Genomic DNA, 18,489 nt, shown 5'->3' with positions numbered 1-18,489 from the left:
CAGTTAGTGCGGTTAGATCATTGGTAATTCTAAACTAAAAGGTGTGAGGGTGCAAATGAACGTCTGTCTGTCTCTATGTGTTAGGTGACCTGTCCACTCTCCCTGTGGTAGCTGGATAGTCTCCAACCCCCCGTAACCCTGACAAGGATAAGAGAATGGATGGATGGTACTACAAAATACACTACTGACTGGAAGCAGAAAATTAGATGATGCAAACCTCTGACCTCTGACCTGTGTCTACAGCACTGACCTCTGACTTTCAGCTGCACTTCCTTCTTCATCAGGATGTTTCCCTTCCTGTAGACGGTGCAGGTGTAGACTTGTGTGTCTCTCTCTGTGGGGTATTTCAGGGTCAGACTGAGGTCTCCAGTCTTCAGCAGGTCTTCATTCATCTTCGTTCGGCCTCTGTAAACCTGGTGCTGTTTGTCAGGCTGGTCAGATCCACTCTGACACATGTGAACCATCATGTATTCTGGTTTATATCGTTCCCACTTCACTGTGGCCTTTTCAGGAAGCTCAGCTGTGGTTTGGAAAGGCAGCTTTACAGACTCCACCCCCTCCTCCACGATCACCTGACAGTCTGAGTGGATGAGAAATAAACAACATGACCTCTTGTGACCTTGTGCTGCTTAGTTTTGACAGTTTAACAGATGCAGAGAAAGCTGAAGAACAATGTTACAGTCATTGCAGGAGCTCCTATAAAACTGACCTCATGTGGGTCTCTCCTGCCTTTGATGCCACCCTGTTTTGTTCAGCCGACTTTAGTCAGCGATTAGAGCTACTTAAGGCAAAAGAAAGGTGAGCTCTAGTGCCAGGCATCCTTGTTGGCTTTGTAGCTGGTGTGAGTGTGCAGTGGCACTTTTAGGAAAACATAACAAGTGGGGCCTAGTCCGTGATCTCAGAAAACAGAAGCTTGGAATTGGCAATATTTCATTTTTGAATATTTGACTTGTAGGTGTCTAGAATAATGTTACCTTGGAAAATACAACTTCCCAGTTAAGTGAGGTGAGTGTCTGAGTTTAAGTTCTTACTTCAGGCACTAGTTGCATAGATAAGATAAGATAAACCTTTATCAGTCCCAGTATGGTCACGGCACAAAGCGGACAAAGTTAAGAGCAGCAAAAATTAAGAAAAACAGTAGAATAGAATAAAAAAATAGAATAACATACGATACAACAGAGAATACAATTGTTTAGCCTTATTTTCAGAGTAATCTGGGGATAAGTTCTCTGTTGGGGACAGGAAATTGAGGGCTCTTGTCACTGAAGCTTTTGCCTTACAAGTCGCCTCAAACCCAACATGCTCCAGAAGATAGGGAGGTGAAGTTCATTGTGGTTATGAACTGGGTCAGTTTGTATTTACCATTTAATGTTTATGCCACAACAGGTAAGTTGGTCAACGAGAGTAAGTTGTGTTCAGTTTAGCATTAGTGTGTTTGATTGTTGGCAAGCCTGTGACCGAGTTGGCAGACGGGTGTGGTGGTGCCTTAATTAGGTGTTTCAAGGCAGGTGCAGCATGCTGGCACTGCTCAAGTTTGTGTATTTGCTAACCGTTCTCTGATCGATATCAGCATTAAATTCAGTTTTATGTATAAATATATAGCAGCAATTCACAACAGCAGCTGCTTTAAAGGTGCTTCATGCTGCAAGGAGGCTAAGGTCCTGGGAACAACAGGAAGTAACAGCTTTATTTTAAAGGGAAAAGACCACCAAACGAATCAGGCCTCAGGAGCAGCCTCTGTCCCGACAGTGTAAGGGTTTCTGGTTGAAACAGAATAACGTAATTTTCTCTGAATCTGGAAGCAGGTAATTAAAGTTTACCCAGGCTGTGCTTTATACATGTCTGCAATGACTCACTGATTTCAACCATCTCGCTTCTAAAAGTCTTAGTTAAACCTTCTGAGGATCCATAACTGGATTCATGTGTGAAGAAGATTGCTCACACACATGCACAAGTTAAGTCTGTCAAAAAGGGCACAGTGCCAAATGTGAAGGTAGGCAGGCAACTGTGAAGGGGGCTCAAGTCACTTTGCTCTTCTTTAAATAATCATTCATTTTCCTCCCACACAGCATATTAATTTAGGGCTACTTTAAAATCAGTCAGTTCACTTTGGCTCCTTCACTGGGAACCAGTTTTGCCTTCAGTTAACTTTTTATTTCTACTCATCACAACTACTTAGAAAGCAAGATTCAAACCTCAGACCTGTAACTACACCACTGACCTTTGACCTGTAACTACACCACTGACCTCTGACTTTCAGCTCCACTTCTTTCTTCATCAGGATGTTTCCCTCCCTGTAGACGGTGCAGGTGTAGGTGTTTGTGTCTCTCTCTGTGGGGTATTTCAGGGTCAGACTGAGGTCTCCAGTTTTCAGCAGGTCTTCATTCATCTTCGTTCGGTTTCTGTAATCCTGTTCTTGTTCTTCAGGCTGGTCAGAGCCGTTCTCATACACGTGGACCTTTCCGTATTTGTCCTTCCACACAACTTTAACACTGTTAGGCAGTTTAACTAACGCTTTGCAGGGTAGCTGGAAAGACTCCACCCCTGAATCCACCTCCACCTGGAACACTGAGAGAACAAAAAAAGCACAACATGAATACATTTACAATGTTTCCTTTTACTGGATAAGTTGAAATATTTCCATGAAATCCTTTCTGACTAGTTCCATCCTCTTACATCAGCAGATGCACTGACATTTGAAACAGTTCATTCAGCTGTTACTCCTGAAGAAGGAGGAGGCTGGTGGTGAGTGAGACTCTGACATTTGATGATGATTGTTCTGGTTCTTAAGAGTCACCACTCACATTATGTAGTGTTATATAAGTTCATGCAACCTTTATTCGTTTCTGGCACACTGTTCATTTTATTTTGACATTCTACCGGAAGTGCTACTTCTCATTACTTCCTGTCTAACGGGAGAAGGACAGTTTGCTACTCCTGTGCCTGCCTATGCTGCCTCTTAAGCCAGCACAGTCTGTAAGTTGGCAGTAATGTTGTGTTTTACCAGTGAATGTTTAGCACTAACTGCCGTGTGTTGTTTGTGATATTTTGAGAAAGTAAATTCACTCAATGATGCTTTATTAGTCATTAGCCTAGACGCTAATTAGCACTAGCTAACCACTAACGTTAGCTTGTTAGCTTGTTTCGTTCTGCTTTGCTTTGCATAGTAACAGGTCATAGCATCTTCTAATTATAAGATTGTTTGCTTATGTCAGCTCACACGAGATATTTTGTGTTTGTTTACAGTTTTACCATTCATCCATTCATGCATTTCAACAAAGCCATGCTATGCATCCAGTCAAATAAATCCACCAGAAAGGAACAACGGTGTGGTTTTTCTACATGGGATGATGGTTGTCTGTCTGCCTAGTTAAGTGCGAGGGCAGAATAATGATGAAGAAAACGCTCTTATTTTTATTTGTTGGGATTTGACGCATCATCTGAACCTCCTTTTGTGATGATAGTCTTCAACAAGAGAAACAGCTCATGGAGGATGGGACTACACTGTACTATGTTAAAGCAAATAATATAAACATGACAACAGTCACCTGTTTAAACTGGTTAGATCTGTTAGATTCTTTGACTTTTAACTACTCAGATAATTTTACATAAACACTGACGACCAAACTTTATCTCATTCACATTTACTAACGACATGAAGTAAATAAGTTGGAATTTCAAGGTCATAAAGTCTGAATATGTGTCCTCAGTAATTTCTCTCCATTCAGTGTGTGACGATCCACAGTATGAAGCATAATTAAAGCTTCTGTATTTATTGCTCTCTGACCATTTTGTTCTGAGAGTATCAAACCTGACTTGTCTCCACATGTGATCATTGTCTGCCTGAGTCCTGTTCTTGGGTCTGTTTGACTCTCTTGGTGTGCTGTCTAATAAATGGAAGCTCTCTAACCATGTTCTGTTTAGTTTCCAGCCCTGCCTCGTATGCAAGCAATCTCATAATGAAAGCAAATTTGATTTTTGTGAGTCTTATGCTTCCATGTGAACTGTATCATTAGTGGCCTTGCCGTATTCATTTTTAATGGTGGTTATAATCCTGTTAGATGGTGGTTAGAGTTTGAGGTCAAAAGCCAGTGAAAGAGAGGCAGGGACACCACAAATTCGTGGGGTGTCTCAGGGGATAGAGCAGGACATCTGCTAATGGGAAGGTTGAAGGTTTGATTGGTTTGATCTGCTCCAGTCTCATGTCAGGTGGCTGGAATGTGAAATTGTGTAAATGTTTGATAGAAAAAGTCTAGAAAAAAGTACTTTAATGAGTGAATGAGGCCATTTGTTTTTGAGTGCTCAGATAGAAAAGTGCTATATAAGAACCCGTTCATTAAGAAATCTAAAAGTGAGACAAAGTTCTAAATTATGTTCCAATATCGAGACTCAAAAAAGCTTATGCTGTATTGTGATGTATTGGGGGGAGGAAGGAGCGTTTAGCCAACTGATACTTAGCACACCATTACAATGAGTCTGACCTTTGACCTGTATCTACAGAACTGACCTCTGACTTTCAGCTCCACTTCCTTCTTCATCAGGATCTTTTGCTGCCGGCTGTAGACGGTGCAGGTGTAGGTGTCACTGTCTTTGGGATGTTTCAGGGTCAGACTGAGGTCTCCAGTTTTCAGCCATTTTCTCTTCATCTCCGTTCGGTCTCTATAAACCTGGAGCTGTTCTTTATTCTGGTCAGAGCCGTTCTCATACACGTGGACCTTCCCATATTTGTCCGTCCACTCCACTTTAGCATCTTCAGTCAGGCGAACTGTGGTTTTGCAGGGCAGCTGGACAGACTCCACCCCTGAATCCACCTCCACCTTGTAACCTTTGAGGACAACAAAGCACAGCATGATGACATCAGCAGCAGCTGTGATGGTCACATGACCTCCCTGTCCCCTCCTTGTCTTCTAGTCTCAGTCAGATTGTGTCTCAGTTTGTTCCTGATGTGTTCCTGACTCGTTCTTTGGTAACTAGTCTGCAGCGTCCTGTAAAGTGCTGCAGACATGTTGGATGAAGAGCAGAAGAACAGACAGACTGAGCCTCCACAGTCGGCCATGTCTCACACACATCAGCACAGAAACCATGAAGATCTCATGTGTCTGAACATCTGAAGCTCTCCACCACATGACTGAGCACAACTCAAGGAGGAACATTTACTCTCTTCAGCTCTCTGTAGCAGCTGTTTGTAACTGATGCCAACAAGTCAACAAATGACAAATATTACCACACAAATGCATTATGGGTAGTGTAGTAGGAGACACTCACCTGACATGAGATAGTGACGAAAATGAAATATGAGACCTCCAGAAACAACGAGAACAAGAAGCAGGAGAAGCAGGAGAACCAGGAGGGCTTTTGTCCAGGCTGGAAATGGTTCTGTGGAGAAACATAAAAAATGACCTCTGACCTTTATCTACTAGGGAAGGGATATATGGCGTCATTATCAGTCTGACCTAAATTACTGGATCAGATATCAGGGAGAAATACTGGCATCCATCATGAAGCCGAGTCTACATTTATTTGCATTGCTTTCCACTACGTTCAGCTATAAGTATAAAAGTGTCCTGTTACAACGGGTTTTGTTTTAAGTTGTTGAAAATAAACATCATTTTGTCCTGATATTGTACTTGTTTTTTTTTCATAACCAAACCAGTTTTGAAAACTGCATAAAATTGCATTTAAATTACTTTTTGAATATTACTTTAAATGTGTAGATTTAAAGTTCTGCTAAAGGTTTGAATAAAAGGATCAGTATTGTTGAAAAGTGAAGTATTTTGCATGATTAGTTTTATGTGTTTTGTTTGTTAAAACTTGAGTATAAACTTACAAAATGCAGCACGACATAGAAAAACAGTTTTTCTAATGACAAAAGACGGATTCATGTCTGTATCAGCAGATATCCAAATTTCTGATATTGGTATGGGACATAACAAAGTGGCACCATCTGTAGTATCTCCATGTCTGACCTTTGACCTGCAGCACTACTTTGTGTCTCAGGATGTCTTTGTCCCTGTAGATGGTGCAGATGTATCCTCCGCCGTCTCTCTCTGTGGGGTGTTTCAGGGTCAGACTGAGGTCTCCAGTTCTCAGCAGGTCTTCGTTCATCTTCGTGCGACCACAGTAAAGGTCGTCCTGGTTCTTAAGGTGGTCACTCCTGTTTGGATACACATGGACCATCAAGATTTCTCTGTCAAATCTCGTCCACTCCACTGTGGTGTCCTCGAGCAGGTCAGGTGTTGTTTTGCAGGGCAGGATGACGGAGTCTGAGCCTTCCTCCACCTTCACCTCCACCTGCTGGTCTGCAAATGATAACAAACCACAACCAGAAGATGGACATAAAGCAGCTCCAGGATGAAGAGTGTGAAAGAACTTCTTCCACTACAGTATTCATTACAGCACTGTGGCACTCCACAAACCCTCACACTGTCTCAATCCCTGTTTCCAGTTTGACTGAGAGAAGGCCTGAAGCTCAGCCAATCACAGGACAGGAAGTGATCAGCTGACAGTGATTTGAAGCTGTCAGGGTGAGGCTGCTTCATGCAGGTGTGAAACTATGAGGAAGCTGAACGCCTCCTCTTTCCTCAGAAGTGATCTGTGGCAGTCTGCCATCATGTTTGGCTGCACACACTGAATGTGACTCACTGTTGGGGTGTAGCGTTAGTGTTAGTGGTGGAGCAGGTCCTCTGCTATTTGGAAGGCTGGTGGTTCAGTCTCTGCAGTGTGCATGCCAAATATCTTTGAGCCAGACACGAACTCCAAGTTGCTCTGTGATGCATCACAGTGTGGATGTTAGAGGGAAAAGTGCTTGGATTAATGAGTGACGTTGTTTAAAGTGCTTTGAGTATAGAAACGCCTATAAGAAACAGTTTATTTATGAAAACTGATTGATAGAAAAAACTTTGATTCAAGGAGAAAAACAGAGAACTGTCATTTAAAGAAAAAAAACTTGTGTGACAGAAAGAAATCGTCTAAGATGTTTTTCTCTGTTCCAGTGTCACATTCAAAGAATTTATTTCTATGATTAAGAATTTATTCTAAAATATTTTCATTTTAATAAAATATTGTTTAAGTTTGCGGAAGAATCCCTTCATCTCAAAGATCCACGTATAAATAAGACTTTTTTTTGCTGCTGCCACAAAGATGTGAGCACTGAAACATTCAGCTTTGTTCTTGTACATTATTCAACTTCAGACTGATGCAGAGGCTGAAGTGTTTTGTGTTTCTTTCATTCTGCTGCTCTGGATGTTGACTCCACTGAACTTCTCTCACAGTACTGATGATGATGATGATGATGATGATGATGATGATGATGATGATGATGATGATGTCCTTGCCACTCTGTAAAGCTGAATCACAGAAGAGCACCAGGACACGCTATAATCAGCTGTCAGTGACTTGAAGGTTCACATTTCTAGGTTCACACCTGTTGATGAACTTTGGCCGACACAAAGTTCATCAACAGGTGTGAAACTACGAGGAAGCTGAACGACCTCGTCTTTCCTCAGAGGTGATCTGTGGCAGTCTGCCATGTTCAGCTGCACAGACTCAGCCTGAGCTCTCTGAAAGCTGACTGGGACCTTTTTAAATAAGTGTTGTTTATAATTTAAAACATGACAAATATGTTCAAATGTCTGATAAAATAAGTATGATCTGATTTCAAACTGCAGCTATATTTCTTAATTTTTAAGAGCCAGTAAATGGTTATTGTGAAATGATAATATAAAAACATTTGAAATAAACTGTGAACAATGAAATTATTTTGATAGAAGTGTTTTGTGATGAATACAGCAGACAGTAACCCTTCTGTGTGCAGCGGTGCTCTGCTTTCCTGAGCAGACAGTAAACGCAGCATGCAGAGTCCAGTCTGTCCTCAGTGTGTCAGCACAGCTTCAGTTCAGTTTCATTTAGTCCATTTATTTCTCTGTTACATTCATTTGGTGGGGACTGAGTGTTTATCTCTAAAGATCGGATCCAAGACATTTATTCAACCCTTGGAGGTGAAGGTTGTTACCATGGGAACCATAGACCTTAAATCTTAATGTTGATGATTTTTATTTTAACAATCTCTGGGGAAATAAATGTCTCTCTGTTTAAAGCTGTAAATCTACTGCTGAGGAGAGTCCAGAGACATTTCCACAGATGTGTACAAATGTAATAATTTAAGAAGAATTCTGTTATTTAACCATAATAATAAAAATTAAACACCAGGTGATGATTTCAATATAAGACTGAATAACTACCTGCTGCTGGTTTCGGCTGCGCTGTGCAAAGCTCTTTGGAGCTGCAGGATGAAGAAACAGCTTTTGCACATGTGAGCAGCATTAAGGGCGAGTGTGGTCATGACGCTGAGCCTGTGGGTGTCTGCAGAGACCCTCTCACTCTGTTAATGGAGCCTATGTCACCTGGAGCCCAGCAGACTGGAAACTATAATCAGGTCTTTATCTGTGTGGAGGCGTGAAGCGAGGACACAAACATGGACACATATCTCCCTTATTGTGACTGCTTGGATACTCAGTGAAGGACACTTCTGCAACAATAATCAGCGTAAAATAGTTTCTCTGTCCTGTCACAAAGTTTCTAAATATTTCACACTAACTCTTAATCAGTTTCATGTTTATTGTCATCAGATCTTGAGATTTGTCAGGTTCGATGATGTCACACGACAGAAGAAACTGAAGCTGATTGGATCATAGATGACAGACAATTTTGTGCAAATGAGATTTTCAAGATTTCAGCAGCAGGTCAGCTACTAGAAGAAGGCTGGTGGATAATAACCCTCAGCTGTTTTCTGAGCATCCACTGGAGTGTAACTGGTGGATATTTCCACAGCTAACCCATCATGAGAAAAAGTTTCTTTTTTATTTCTTTCATCCTTCCTTAAAGAGATAAAGCAAACAGCACATATAGTATAGGACGCCAAACAGAGGAGAGTTGTCTGAAGGACAGGAAGACAGATCTGCATTCTGTTTCCTGATGGGCATGGAGGAGGAGGCACAGCTGCTCTGACTCAACTGATGCTTGAGGTTAAAGTTACCACACTTCCAGCTCACGTGCTGAACAACAGAAACAATCTGCACCACCTCCAGGTAGACTTTAGGTGTTGTGCTTCTGCTGCACTATGGAAACCTGATGGTGACGCTGCTGCTGCTGTTTGTCAGAGTCCAGCTCACAGCCCAGTTTCTGGTTTCCATGCCAGAGTAAACACGGCTGCTAAGCAACAGCTGAGCAGGATCTTCTCACACAGGGAGAGTTATGGCTGCACTCTCAGGATGGCGTTTTGTTTTTCTGCTTTGATAAACATTTCCTTCCCCTTCGTGCTCTTCGGCCTCGTGGGTGGATCATGTTTGGAGGCCTTCCCAACATCTCAACAAGATAACGCAGCAGTGCTGCCCGAGGTCGTTCCCAGATGAAACCGTCTTCTTATCACCCAGGAGGAAGGAGAGAGTCTCACACTGAAGCTCAACCTGTGACTGGACTCTCACAGACAGATTCATGTTGTTGTTCACAGCTGTCTGCCAGCAGGAACACACACTGCTGCACATCTGTGTGCGTCCAGCTGTTCTCCACTGTGCACAGTGTGCAGATGTTGTGAGTGGAACCCTCCACTGCAGCTGTCGTAGCAGAGACATCCTGTTTCCACTGAGGTTAGCTCTGAGCTACATGTTACTGTGAGTCTATTTAGGAAATCTTCCCTTCAGTTTGACCTCTGACCTTTGCCTACAGGACTGACATCAGTATCTACAGCAGGTGCTGGGGTTTGTTGCTGACCTTTGACCTGTAAATGAACGCTTGTCGGTCTCTCCCATCACTGATGGAGCAGGTGTAGTTGCTGCTGTCAGTCTGTTGGTTTTCTCAGAGTGAGGCTGAATCTGTGTGACCATCGTAGCTGTTTCTCCTCTAAGATCGTCTCCTCCTCCTCGTGGACAGATCAGCTGAAGAGTCCACATCACTGAGGCCTTCTAAAGTATGAAGCTGAGTACTTGCAGTTTGTTCATTATTACAAACACATTCCTCTGGACACAGACCAGGTACAGACAGCTCTGCATCCTCATCTCTTTAGAAAGAACTCTGAAGTCGCTCTGACCTCTTTGTGAAATGTTTCAGTCTTTGTGTCAAACAGAATAAAACAGCTGTGTTTAGACTATAAATGCTGCTGGAGCTTCTACGCTCTTACAAACTCATCTCCTCTCTGGTGAATCAAAGTAAGGAAAAGAAATGAATGAAACAGCTTTTAGGAAAATTAAACACCAGCCCAGTCTGTGTCCTCTGTGAGACCTTTGAAAAACAATGAAAATCTCTAAACATTCAGTCAAATGTGACCCAGAGTTCACTGGGTCAGACCTCAGCAGATCAGCAGGTATGAACTCACCACCTACTGACCAATCAGATCTGTGGAATAACACCACTCTCTGTGGCAGATCTCTGTGCAGACAGTGGGAGGGTCTGAAGTCTTTGTGTTTCCCTGATGAGCTTCAGTAATAAAGATTTTTAGACTTTAACAGTGTCACAAATCTGTTCTGATATAGGCTTTCATATATATTCAGACCGTCCATTCCAAGCAGTATTTCAAGCCTACACTTGAATCCTGTGTTTATTCTCTTTAAAGTATAAGTATAAGTACTATCTGCAATCGCTGTGCATCCTTTATGACACATATCTGTTATTAACCTCTGTCTCTCTTCCACAGCATGTCTTTATCCTGTCTTCCTTCTCTCACCCCAACCAATCACAGCAGATGGCCCCGCCCCTCCCTGAGCCTGGTTCTGCTGGAGGTTTCTTCCTGTTAAAAGGGAGTTTTTCCTTCCCACTGTCGCCAAAGTGCTGCTCATAGGGGGTCATATGATTGTTGGGTTTTTCTCTGTATCTATGAAGCGCCTTGAGGCGGCTTTTGTTGTGATTTGGCGCTATATAAATAAAATTGAATTGAACTGAAATTCCCGACTGTGACTTGCTCTCTTTAAAGTATAAGTATAAGTACTATCTGCAATCGCTGTGCAGCCTTAATATCTGCACATCCTAAAAAGAGTATGTCACAAAATCTGCATGACTTAGGGCACCAAAGTATTAACCATATACTTAATTTGTGCAGTATACTGTGAAATTTAGAATTAGATGTATTCATATCTATTACAGCTACTGTTCTGGATGTGGATATTCTTCTGACCATGGCATGATGGCAAACAAGTAAGAAATTATATACAAATGTATATTATCATCACTTACCATCCACAGCTGAAGCCATCCTTCTGCACTGGATGGGTCAACACACCTCCCTTCCATTTAATGTCCACCCATTCTGTTTTTGCGTGGCGGGTTCTCCTCATTTTTAAGTAATCACTGCACATTATTACAAAGCAGAATACAATTTGGTATATGTCGTATTTCCTAATTTAAAAAAAAGATATTTTACAGAATTATACAGAATTTTATTTATTTTTTATTTATTTATTTTTGGCCTGTCCCGTTTGGCTCTTTTGCATCAGAATTATTGTCTAAATAATTTGTTCACCTGATAATTTTTATTTAACCGTACTGATTTATTTTGCAAATGAGACCTGGCCAAGAGGATGCCAACAGAGAAACACGCATTGTGGGGCCAGGTACAACAAGCTTCTACAAAGATGCAGTTGTAGTAAATTAACTTGTAAAGCCTGTTTGCATAGAACAAAATGTGTTAAAGCCTAAATACCTGAATTTACGTGCAGCGAGTTTAGAGTCTTCCTCCTCTGATGAACTTGGGGCAGGATCAAGGAGATCAACAGTGTGATTCACTGCATTGATGAACTGTAGCAAAGATAAATCATTAAAACAATATTAATATATCGTCATTAAAAAAATACACAGACTTTAAAGTTATAATCTTGTTGCTTACCAGAAACTTCCAGTGTACATTTTTAATGTTAACAAACGTGACAATGGTACCGATCGAAGTTTACCTGTCAGAAAACATTTATGTATTTCTTACAGTTTGTGGAATTCTGTTAGCATTCAATCAGTAATTCTTTCTAAATGTATTTGAACATAATTATATGGACATTGGACAATCATCTTACGTTCCCCAAGCTTTGGCGAGAAAGCTGTGTCCGATCACCAAAGAGAATCAAGCAGCTGTGTAATGGTTCATAATGTAGATCCCCTTTTGCTCCTTTTTTGCCAGACAATGAAACAGCCCTTCAATTACCTACGTAAACAATTTGCATAAACACAAAGCTATGTAATTTATATACTTTAAATTATGTTAATGATAAATAATTTCATGATAATGTCCTTTTAATTGAATTACATTACACAGTCTAATTATTGTGGTTATGAGTGCTTAAATTAATCATTGATATACCTCGCCTGTTAGCCACAGCTGTGGTCGAAGGGTTGGCAGATCACTGTGGCGGATAATTATGGACGTACCATGGTTTGTTGAGGGAAGCACAGAAACCACAACCTCTGTGTCTCTTTTCTTCCACAAAGACAGGACCTCCTCATTAAAGGAAAACACACTTAACATAAGATCTGACCAGCTATTGAACATGGTTTTGTTATTTCTAACACAGGTTTATGGACTGTTATTAACAACATGTCTTTGGAAAATTCATTCAAAATGTATCACTCCATGTCTTGAATGGTAAATGATGGTTCTTATAAAGCGCTTTTCTACTCTGAGCACTCAAAGCGCTTTACACAACTTGTGCATTCACCCAAGCAGATTTTTCTAAGTGTGTTCTAACATTCACACACAATCGATGGATGCACTGGAGAGCAATTTATGGTTAGTATCTTGGATATCTGGTATGCAGACTAGGAGAAGCCAGTAATCGAATCACCAACCTTCAAATCAGTAGATGACCTGCTCTACCACCTGAGCTACAGCCACCCTTGAGCATTGGTAACTATATAAACTCAAAGCTGTAATGGCAACACTTGCAAAGTTACTTTTCCCATACTCTAACTATGTTCCTGAATGCTTGTTCCCATTCAGTTTCTACTGAGGAAAACATTTATTTATTTTGTTACTCCAAAAATTTACCATGTAATCACTGCAATCATTTTGAATTTTGGTGCCTCCCACTTAGGTTAAGGTTACAACTAGTCAACCAAAATCCTGGATGTTCACATCGAATGAATATCAACATGTAAATAAATAAGATTTGCCCTTCATACACGTGTCCATGACTGATTACTGTGTCATGGAAAGGATCTTCTATGGAAAAAGAAGGCATTACTATTACTTTGATGAATCCTTTATGTTAGCAGTTGTCAATCCTACCTGAAATTCTGGAGTTTCCAAGGTAACATCCTCAACTCTACCAGTCTGCACAGGGGAACTCGGGGCCATAGAGGAAGCAACCTATATAAATATTGTGTACAACAGACACAAAAAATGTTAGGCAAAATATTTGTCTTTATAAATGAACGATAAATTTGCGCAACATTTTATACCGTCTTTGAAGATCTCCTGAAAGGAAAGGGCTTGCGGAGTACTGTTACATATCTCCCCTTCTTTTTTTGGCGACGTTCCTTCCATTTTTCTTCGTCCACTCTAAATTTCTGAACAAAATATAGGAATCATTGAACATTGTTTAGGAATTACAAGTGAAATGCTGTGACAACATTTTCCTTAATTTACAATAAAGCAAAACACACAAAAATGTCCAGTAAGACACACCAGTGCCACCAAGCTATAAAATCACAATGTGGGGCACCTCAATATCCCACCACATCAAGAAGACTTCTTTTTAATGTTCCATTTTGAAACGGCAAAGCATTGATGGACATCAGCCAGTCATTCTGCAAACCTTTCTTTGAAGCATTCTTTTTGAGTCTTCGTACTCCTTCAGCAGCGCTGTGTGACTGATTTGATACTGGACAACAAAGTCATCCAGCCTGGTGAGCCTTCCCAAACGTAGACGGATATGTTTCAGATCCCACTGGCTCTTCTCCATTATCCCTGAGTTTTATTACTCTCAGTAATATTCTGAAAAATCAAATTAAGAAATCATTAAATGTGATTTTTTTTTAAAGATACACATTGTTGTTGTGTGCAATGTTGTATGATCTGCAATACAGATGACTCCTCTGGACCCGCCGTTTCTCAATCACACCACACAAATATGTATATATACTAAAAATCATGTGTCTTACTTGTCTCTTGATCTTTCTTAAGGCATTGTATTTGTTGTGGTACTGCTCATACATTTTCCCAGTGCCATGTCTTCCAAGGTCACCTTTGGATTTTGAAGATTATAATAATATTGATGTGTGTAATTTCATTTTATAAACTAATTACTTGTCTACTTTAAAATGGCTTACCTAACATTATTGCAGACCATAATCCAGAAAAAGGAAGAAGATATTTGCTGATGTGCTCCATGAGCCCCTTGCTGTAGTAAGGGTTTGCCTCACCATCCATCTCCAATGATGTGTTGGAAATGAGCTCCTTAAAATGTCTCCCAAAGAGGTTGTTTCCCTTGACTCCCTAGCCAACAGACAAAACAGAATAATTATGTGATTTGAACATTGTGTGCACTCATCTGTCATATCTATAATCTAAAAACCCAACATTATGTTGTATAAAACATTTAAAATTACTTGTGATTATTATGCTATTCCAAAGTATTTAAAAAGATGTATAAGAGGCAAAAGTTTAGCCTTTAGATAAATAATAAAAATTGACTTCAGTTTACCTTCAGGTCCTCATCAGCTTTTGCGTTTCTGGCATTGCCATCAACATCAACATTGGCTTTCTGCATCCATAACTGCAGGTTGTGAAAATGTTTTTCGACATTCTCACCACTACAAGGACTCCCAAAAACAACTGCAGCACTTCGAACCATGTCAGTGAGGTCTTTTAAGGAAGTTGCAGTAGTGAAGACTCCAACAGTGTGCATTGCAAGATGGTAGTTCTTTGGTGCAGTTTAAGAAGAAATTATCTTTAAGTGTTTCCAAAACAGTAATAATGTTTTCCCAAATTGAAAAATGAAATGCCATGTCACATGTCACAATAAAAAACAAACAAACAAGTGAATACTGTATTAAAAGGACTACACTTACTACTTTTTACAGATCTCCTTGGCATTCTTCATAACATGACTAAGGCATCTGTGAAGAATTGGAACCTCGAAGTTTGCCTTGTTTCCTTTCCCCAAAGCAATGTTATAATAATGATTTATTGTGTCAGACAGATTTTTTTTTGCAAAAGCTAAACAGATAGCTTGCATTAGGACCATAGATCCATCACACATAAGCATTAAAGGTGAACACATGGCTTTGCGCCCAAAGGCCCTTGCAACATCAGTCAGAAATGCTTCCAAAAAATATGTGACTGAGGCAGTGGTATGGTCACATGTTAAATATGTAGCCACTGGTAGGGGAGAGGATGTTTTCTGTGGATTTCTTACTACAAGTTCGTAAACATAGAAAGGAGGCGAACTCTTTCTTTTTTTCATGATACTTCCTGTAGCATCCAAATAAACTATGTCCTCCCAACAGCGGCTCTGGAAAATCTCAATGCTCCTGGAAGACCATAAAAAAAAAAAACACCTTTTGGATGTAACATCACTTTCTGCAATACATCGTCTGGGTTGTTCTTCTTGTTTGCCACCATTAACTGGAGACTCATAATCTCATTATGATGAAGACGACTTTTCTTTCAGATTTCCAAGGCTATGTTTCTCAACACTTGAGGAGTTGGAACTTCATCTCTACACCCCGATTGCACAACATCATCATCCATTTTGCTCATTTTTTCCAGATACATGGCTCTAGGTAATTGGTTTTCCAATTCATGGGCAATTTTATCTCTCTTATGAGCTCTTACTGGCCTTCTTCTTAGTTCATAGTGGTTGTGCACACACTCAAGACCTTGAAAATTGACTTTTGCCTTTAGATCGTCTTCATTATCTACAGTGACAGTGACTGGACAGTCCTCAAAACTGCAGTAACCCAGACACCAGAAGAAAGGGCCCTTTCTTACTGAGTCCAAAGCCTTGACTCTGTGCCTTTTGAAGGCAAAGGAACAATATGGAAACACTGTCCGTATTCCGTCTGAAATCAGATCTGTCCACTGTAGTCCCTTGTATCCTCTTTGGGATCTCTTATTTTTTATATTAGTCCATTCTTTCCTTTTCAAGAAAAAAAAGTCTGTTCAAGTGGGACCCTGATTCTTATGAATCCATCATCAGATGAGTTGCTGTTAGGCTAAAAAAGAGGAAAGATTTATTTTGTGAGAAAACGTTTTGTCCATGTTACATAACTACTATAATATCAGTAAATATACTTGAAACACTTGTGTATTTTAAGTATATTAACAACCAGTGTTTCTAATGTCAAAATATACAGCAAAAATTCATGTTGAGAAGTGTCATGAAATATAAATTTCATTCTATGTTACAACATTTGATAAAATTCTTTAATTGTATATTGTGTTTTTAAAAATATTTTTATGTAATATAAAGTGGTCATTTAAACAATGATCCTAGCACCAATCATAACTTATTTGAAAGCATTTTTAATGACTGACCTGCTCAGGAGACAGCTGTCCTTCCACCTGCGAGGAGATGTCCGGTGACAGAGAAGCGGCAGCTGATAGTTCTTCCTGTTGAAAATGACAATATTAAGTTTAGGGATAATTTAAACAGTAACACATTGACTAAAATTTGGTATACCAACATATTTGATATCAAACACAGAATTTTATTTATGGAACCTGCTCTGGTGGCTTTTGTCCATTATCTGAATCCCCTTTGACTGGTATAGACAAGTTCTGTAGAGAACATGCATACATTTTTAATAAATTTGATTTTAACTAAATAATTTAATACAATATGTTTTTAAAAAAATTAAGTGAAAAGAACTAACCTGACGAAATGCATCACAAATTCTGTAGCGGTTATTTTTATTATTCTGAATACCAAGTGTCAGGCAAACTTGACCCCAGGGGCCTTCTTTATGAAGTGCATGGTCCTCCAGTTGCATGCCATGTTTTTTCAGCTGTTCCACAGTTTCAATAATTTCATTGATTGTAATCGTTTTCTTTTTGTTCTAAAACAGAAGATATAGCATTTTCAGTTTTATTTTTCCTGGAAAATGTATATGAAAGAAAAGAAGAAAAAAATACATACCCCAAATAAGCAGAAGTGGTAGACTCTAAGTGTAAAAAAGAAAACATTACAGTGGCATTTATATCATTGATGAATATGAAATCATAACATTTTATAAAGAATATGTATAATATTCTCAATGAATTGAGAACAATTTTAAATCGGTGCCACTAATTACAAAACTTTGTTTCTATTCAAGTACTATTTGAACATGTTTTTGTGAAATACAATGCCCCTGAAGAAAATGTGCAGCACTTGATGTTAAAAAGCCATTGCCTGTTAGCAACAGATGTGCCTGTTATAGAACACGTGTTAATTAATTTCTGCCGTATGCTACAACTTTGCCTGAGTCCTGTGCGCAAATCTTTTTTTGTTTTTGCTCATAGCGAAGCCTGTTATCGAAAAAACCCCAGTAATAATATGGTGACATAAATGTAATTTTACGTGTTACACATAAGAAAAAAGACATTTTTACAATCAGAAATAACCTGGCTAATATCTCAGGCTAGGCTACAAGACTTGATTACTCAATTACATGTAATTGGAGATGAACTACTTTGTTAGCAAATTTTAAAAGTTACTATTTAAAGTTTATACTTAAAAGAAGGAACTCACCCCTTCTCCTTCTTCGGCATTTTTTTCTGCACAAGACTTTTATGTTCAAAATGACATGTTTTCACCTCTAGTTTTTGAAATGTCGACAGAGTCAGACACCCCCCGAGCTCGCCTGTTTAATTGTAACGTCCAGTAGTGGGCGGTATAGGCTCTCAGACAGATTTTGTTTTTTTTCAAGTGGACCATTATGGCTTTGCAATATTGCTCCACTTGATTGAAGTTTTAAAATATCTTTATTTATTCAATCATTTTATTGTAAAATTTAAATTTGCAGTTATTATCAAAGGAATACACATAATTGGTTGATAGGAAATATTAAGACTTAGACAAGAGACGTTCAAAAGAGGGGGGAAAACAGAGGGGATGAGGGACGGTGACACAAGACAGTAAATTCCATTGGATTACCTACTGGAAGAAAAAAACAGAAAAGAAAACAAGCAAAAATATAACACAGTACACAACAGCAAGTATCACAGCCACAACCTAGATAAGTATAAGTAACAGTAGATAATAAATATTGGTGTCAGCACGGCCCCTGCCGAGAAACATTATCATCTACATGTATTTAAAATTGAGACGTGGGCACCGGCAACTTAGGAGAGGTTGAATACACAGACCATCCCTTGGACGCCATTCAGCATGCCCAGCACAAGTGATGTTGATGTATAGATTGTGGAATAAAATTGAGGTACAGGTGGTCGGAAGGGGACACAGCAGGAATGACTCACACCCACCTCAGTGAAACAACTGTACGCCAAAGCCCTGCATGTGTGGCGGTGTG

At 39.7% G+C, this 18,489-nt stretch overlaps 2 protein-coding genes across 2 annotated transcripts; both read right to left on the bottom strand.

Moving 5' to 3' along the window:
* Positions 1–73: 73 nt before the first annotated feature.
* Positions 74–12,451, bottom strand: LOC146521101 (uncharacterized). The gene is made up of 11 exons (XM_085146620.1): positions 12,338–12,451; positions 12,054–12,181; positions 11,873–11,936; positions 11,690–11,784; positions 11,224–11,337; positions 5,967–6,299; positions 5,266–5,376; positions 4,508–4,825; positions 2,248–2,568; positions 251–580; positions 74–138 (listed from the first exon to the last, which is right to left on the bottom strand). The coding sequence occupies exons 5-11, from the start codon at positions 11,240–11,242 to the stop codon at positions 74–76; spliced, it is 1,497 nt and encodes a 498-aa protein (XP_085002746.1). The 5' UTR covers positions 11,243–11,337; positions 11,690–11,784; positions 11,873–11,936; positions 12,054–12,181; positions 12,338–12,451.
* A 1,477-nt stretch (positions 12,452–13,928) lies between these two features.
* On the bottom strand, positions 13,929–17,108 carry LOC146521100 (uncharacterized). The gene is made up of 7 exons (XM_085154573.1): positions 16,852–17,108; positions 16,700–16,756; positions 16,514–16,588; positions 14,679–16,191; positions 14,305–14,470; positions 14,137–14,219; positions 13,929–13,969 (listed from the first exon to the last, which is right to left on the bottom strand). Exons 4-7 carry the CDS (start codon positions 14,880–14,882, stop codon positions 13,937–13,939), a joined length of 486 nt encoding a protein of 161 aa, XP_085010699.1. The 5' UTR covers positions 14,883–16,191; positions 16,514–16,588; positions 16,700–16,756; positions 16,852–17,108; the 3' UTR covers positions 13,929–13,936.
* Between the last annotated feature and the right edge of the window lie 1,381 nt (positions 17,109–18,489).

The sequence above is a fragment of the Neolamprologus multifasciatus genome, chromosome 3, assembly GCF_963576455.1.
Source record: "Neolamprologus multifasciatus chromosome 3, fNeoMul1.2, whole genome shotgun sequence".
Lineage (NCBI taxonomy): Eukaryota > Metazoa > Chordata > Actinopteri > Cichliformes > Cichlidae > Neolamprologus > Neolamprologus multifasciatus.
This window is presented reverse-complemented; position numbering and strand designations above follow the sequence as displayed.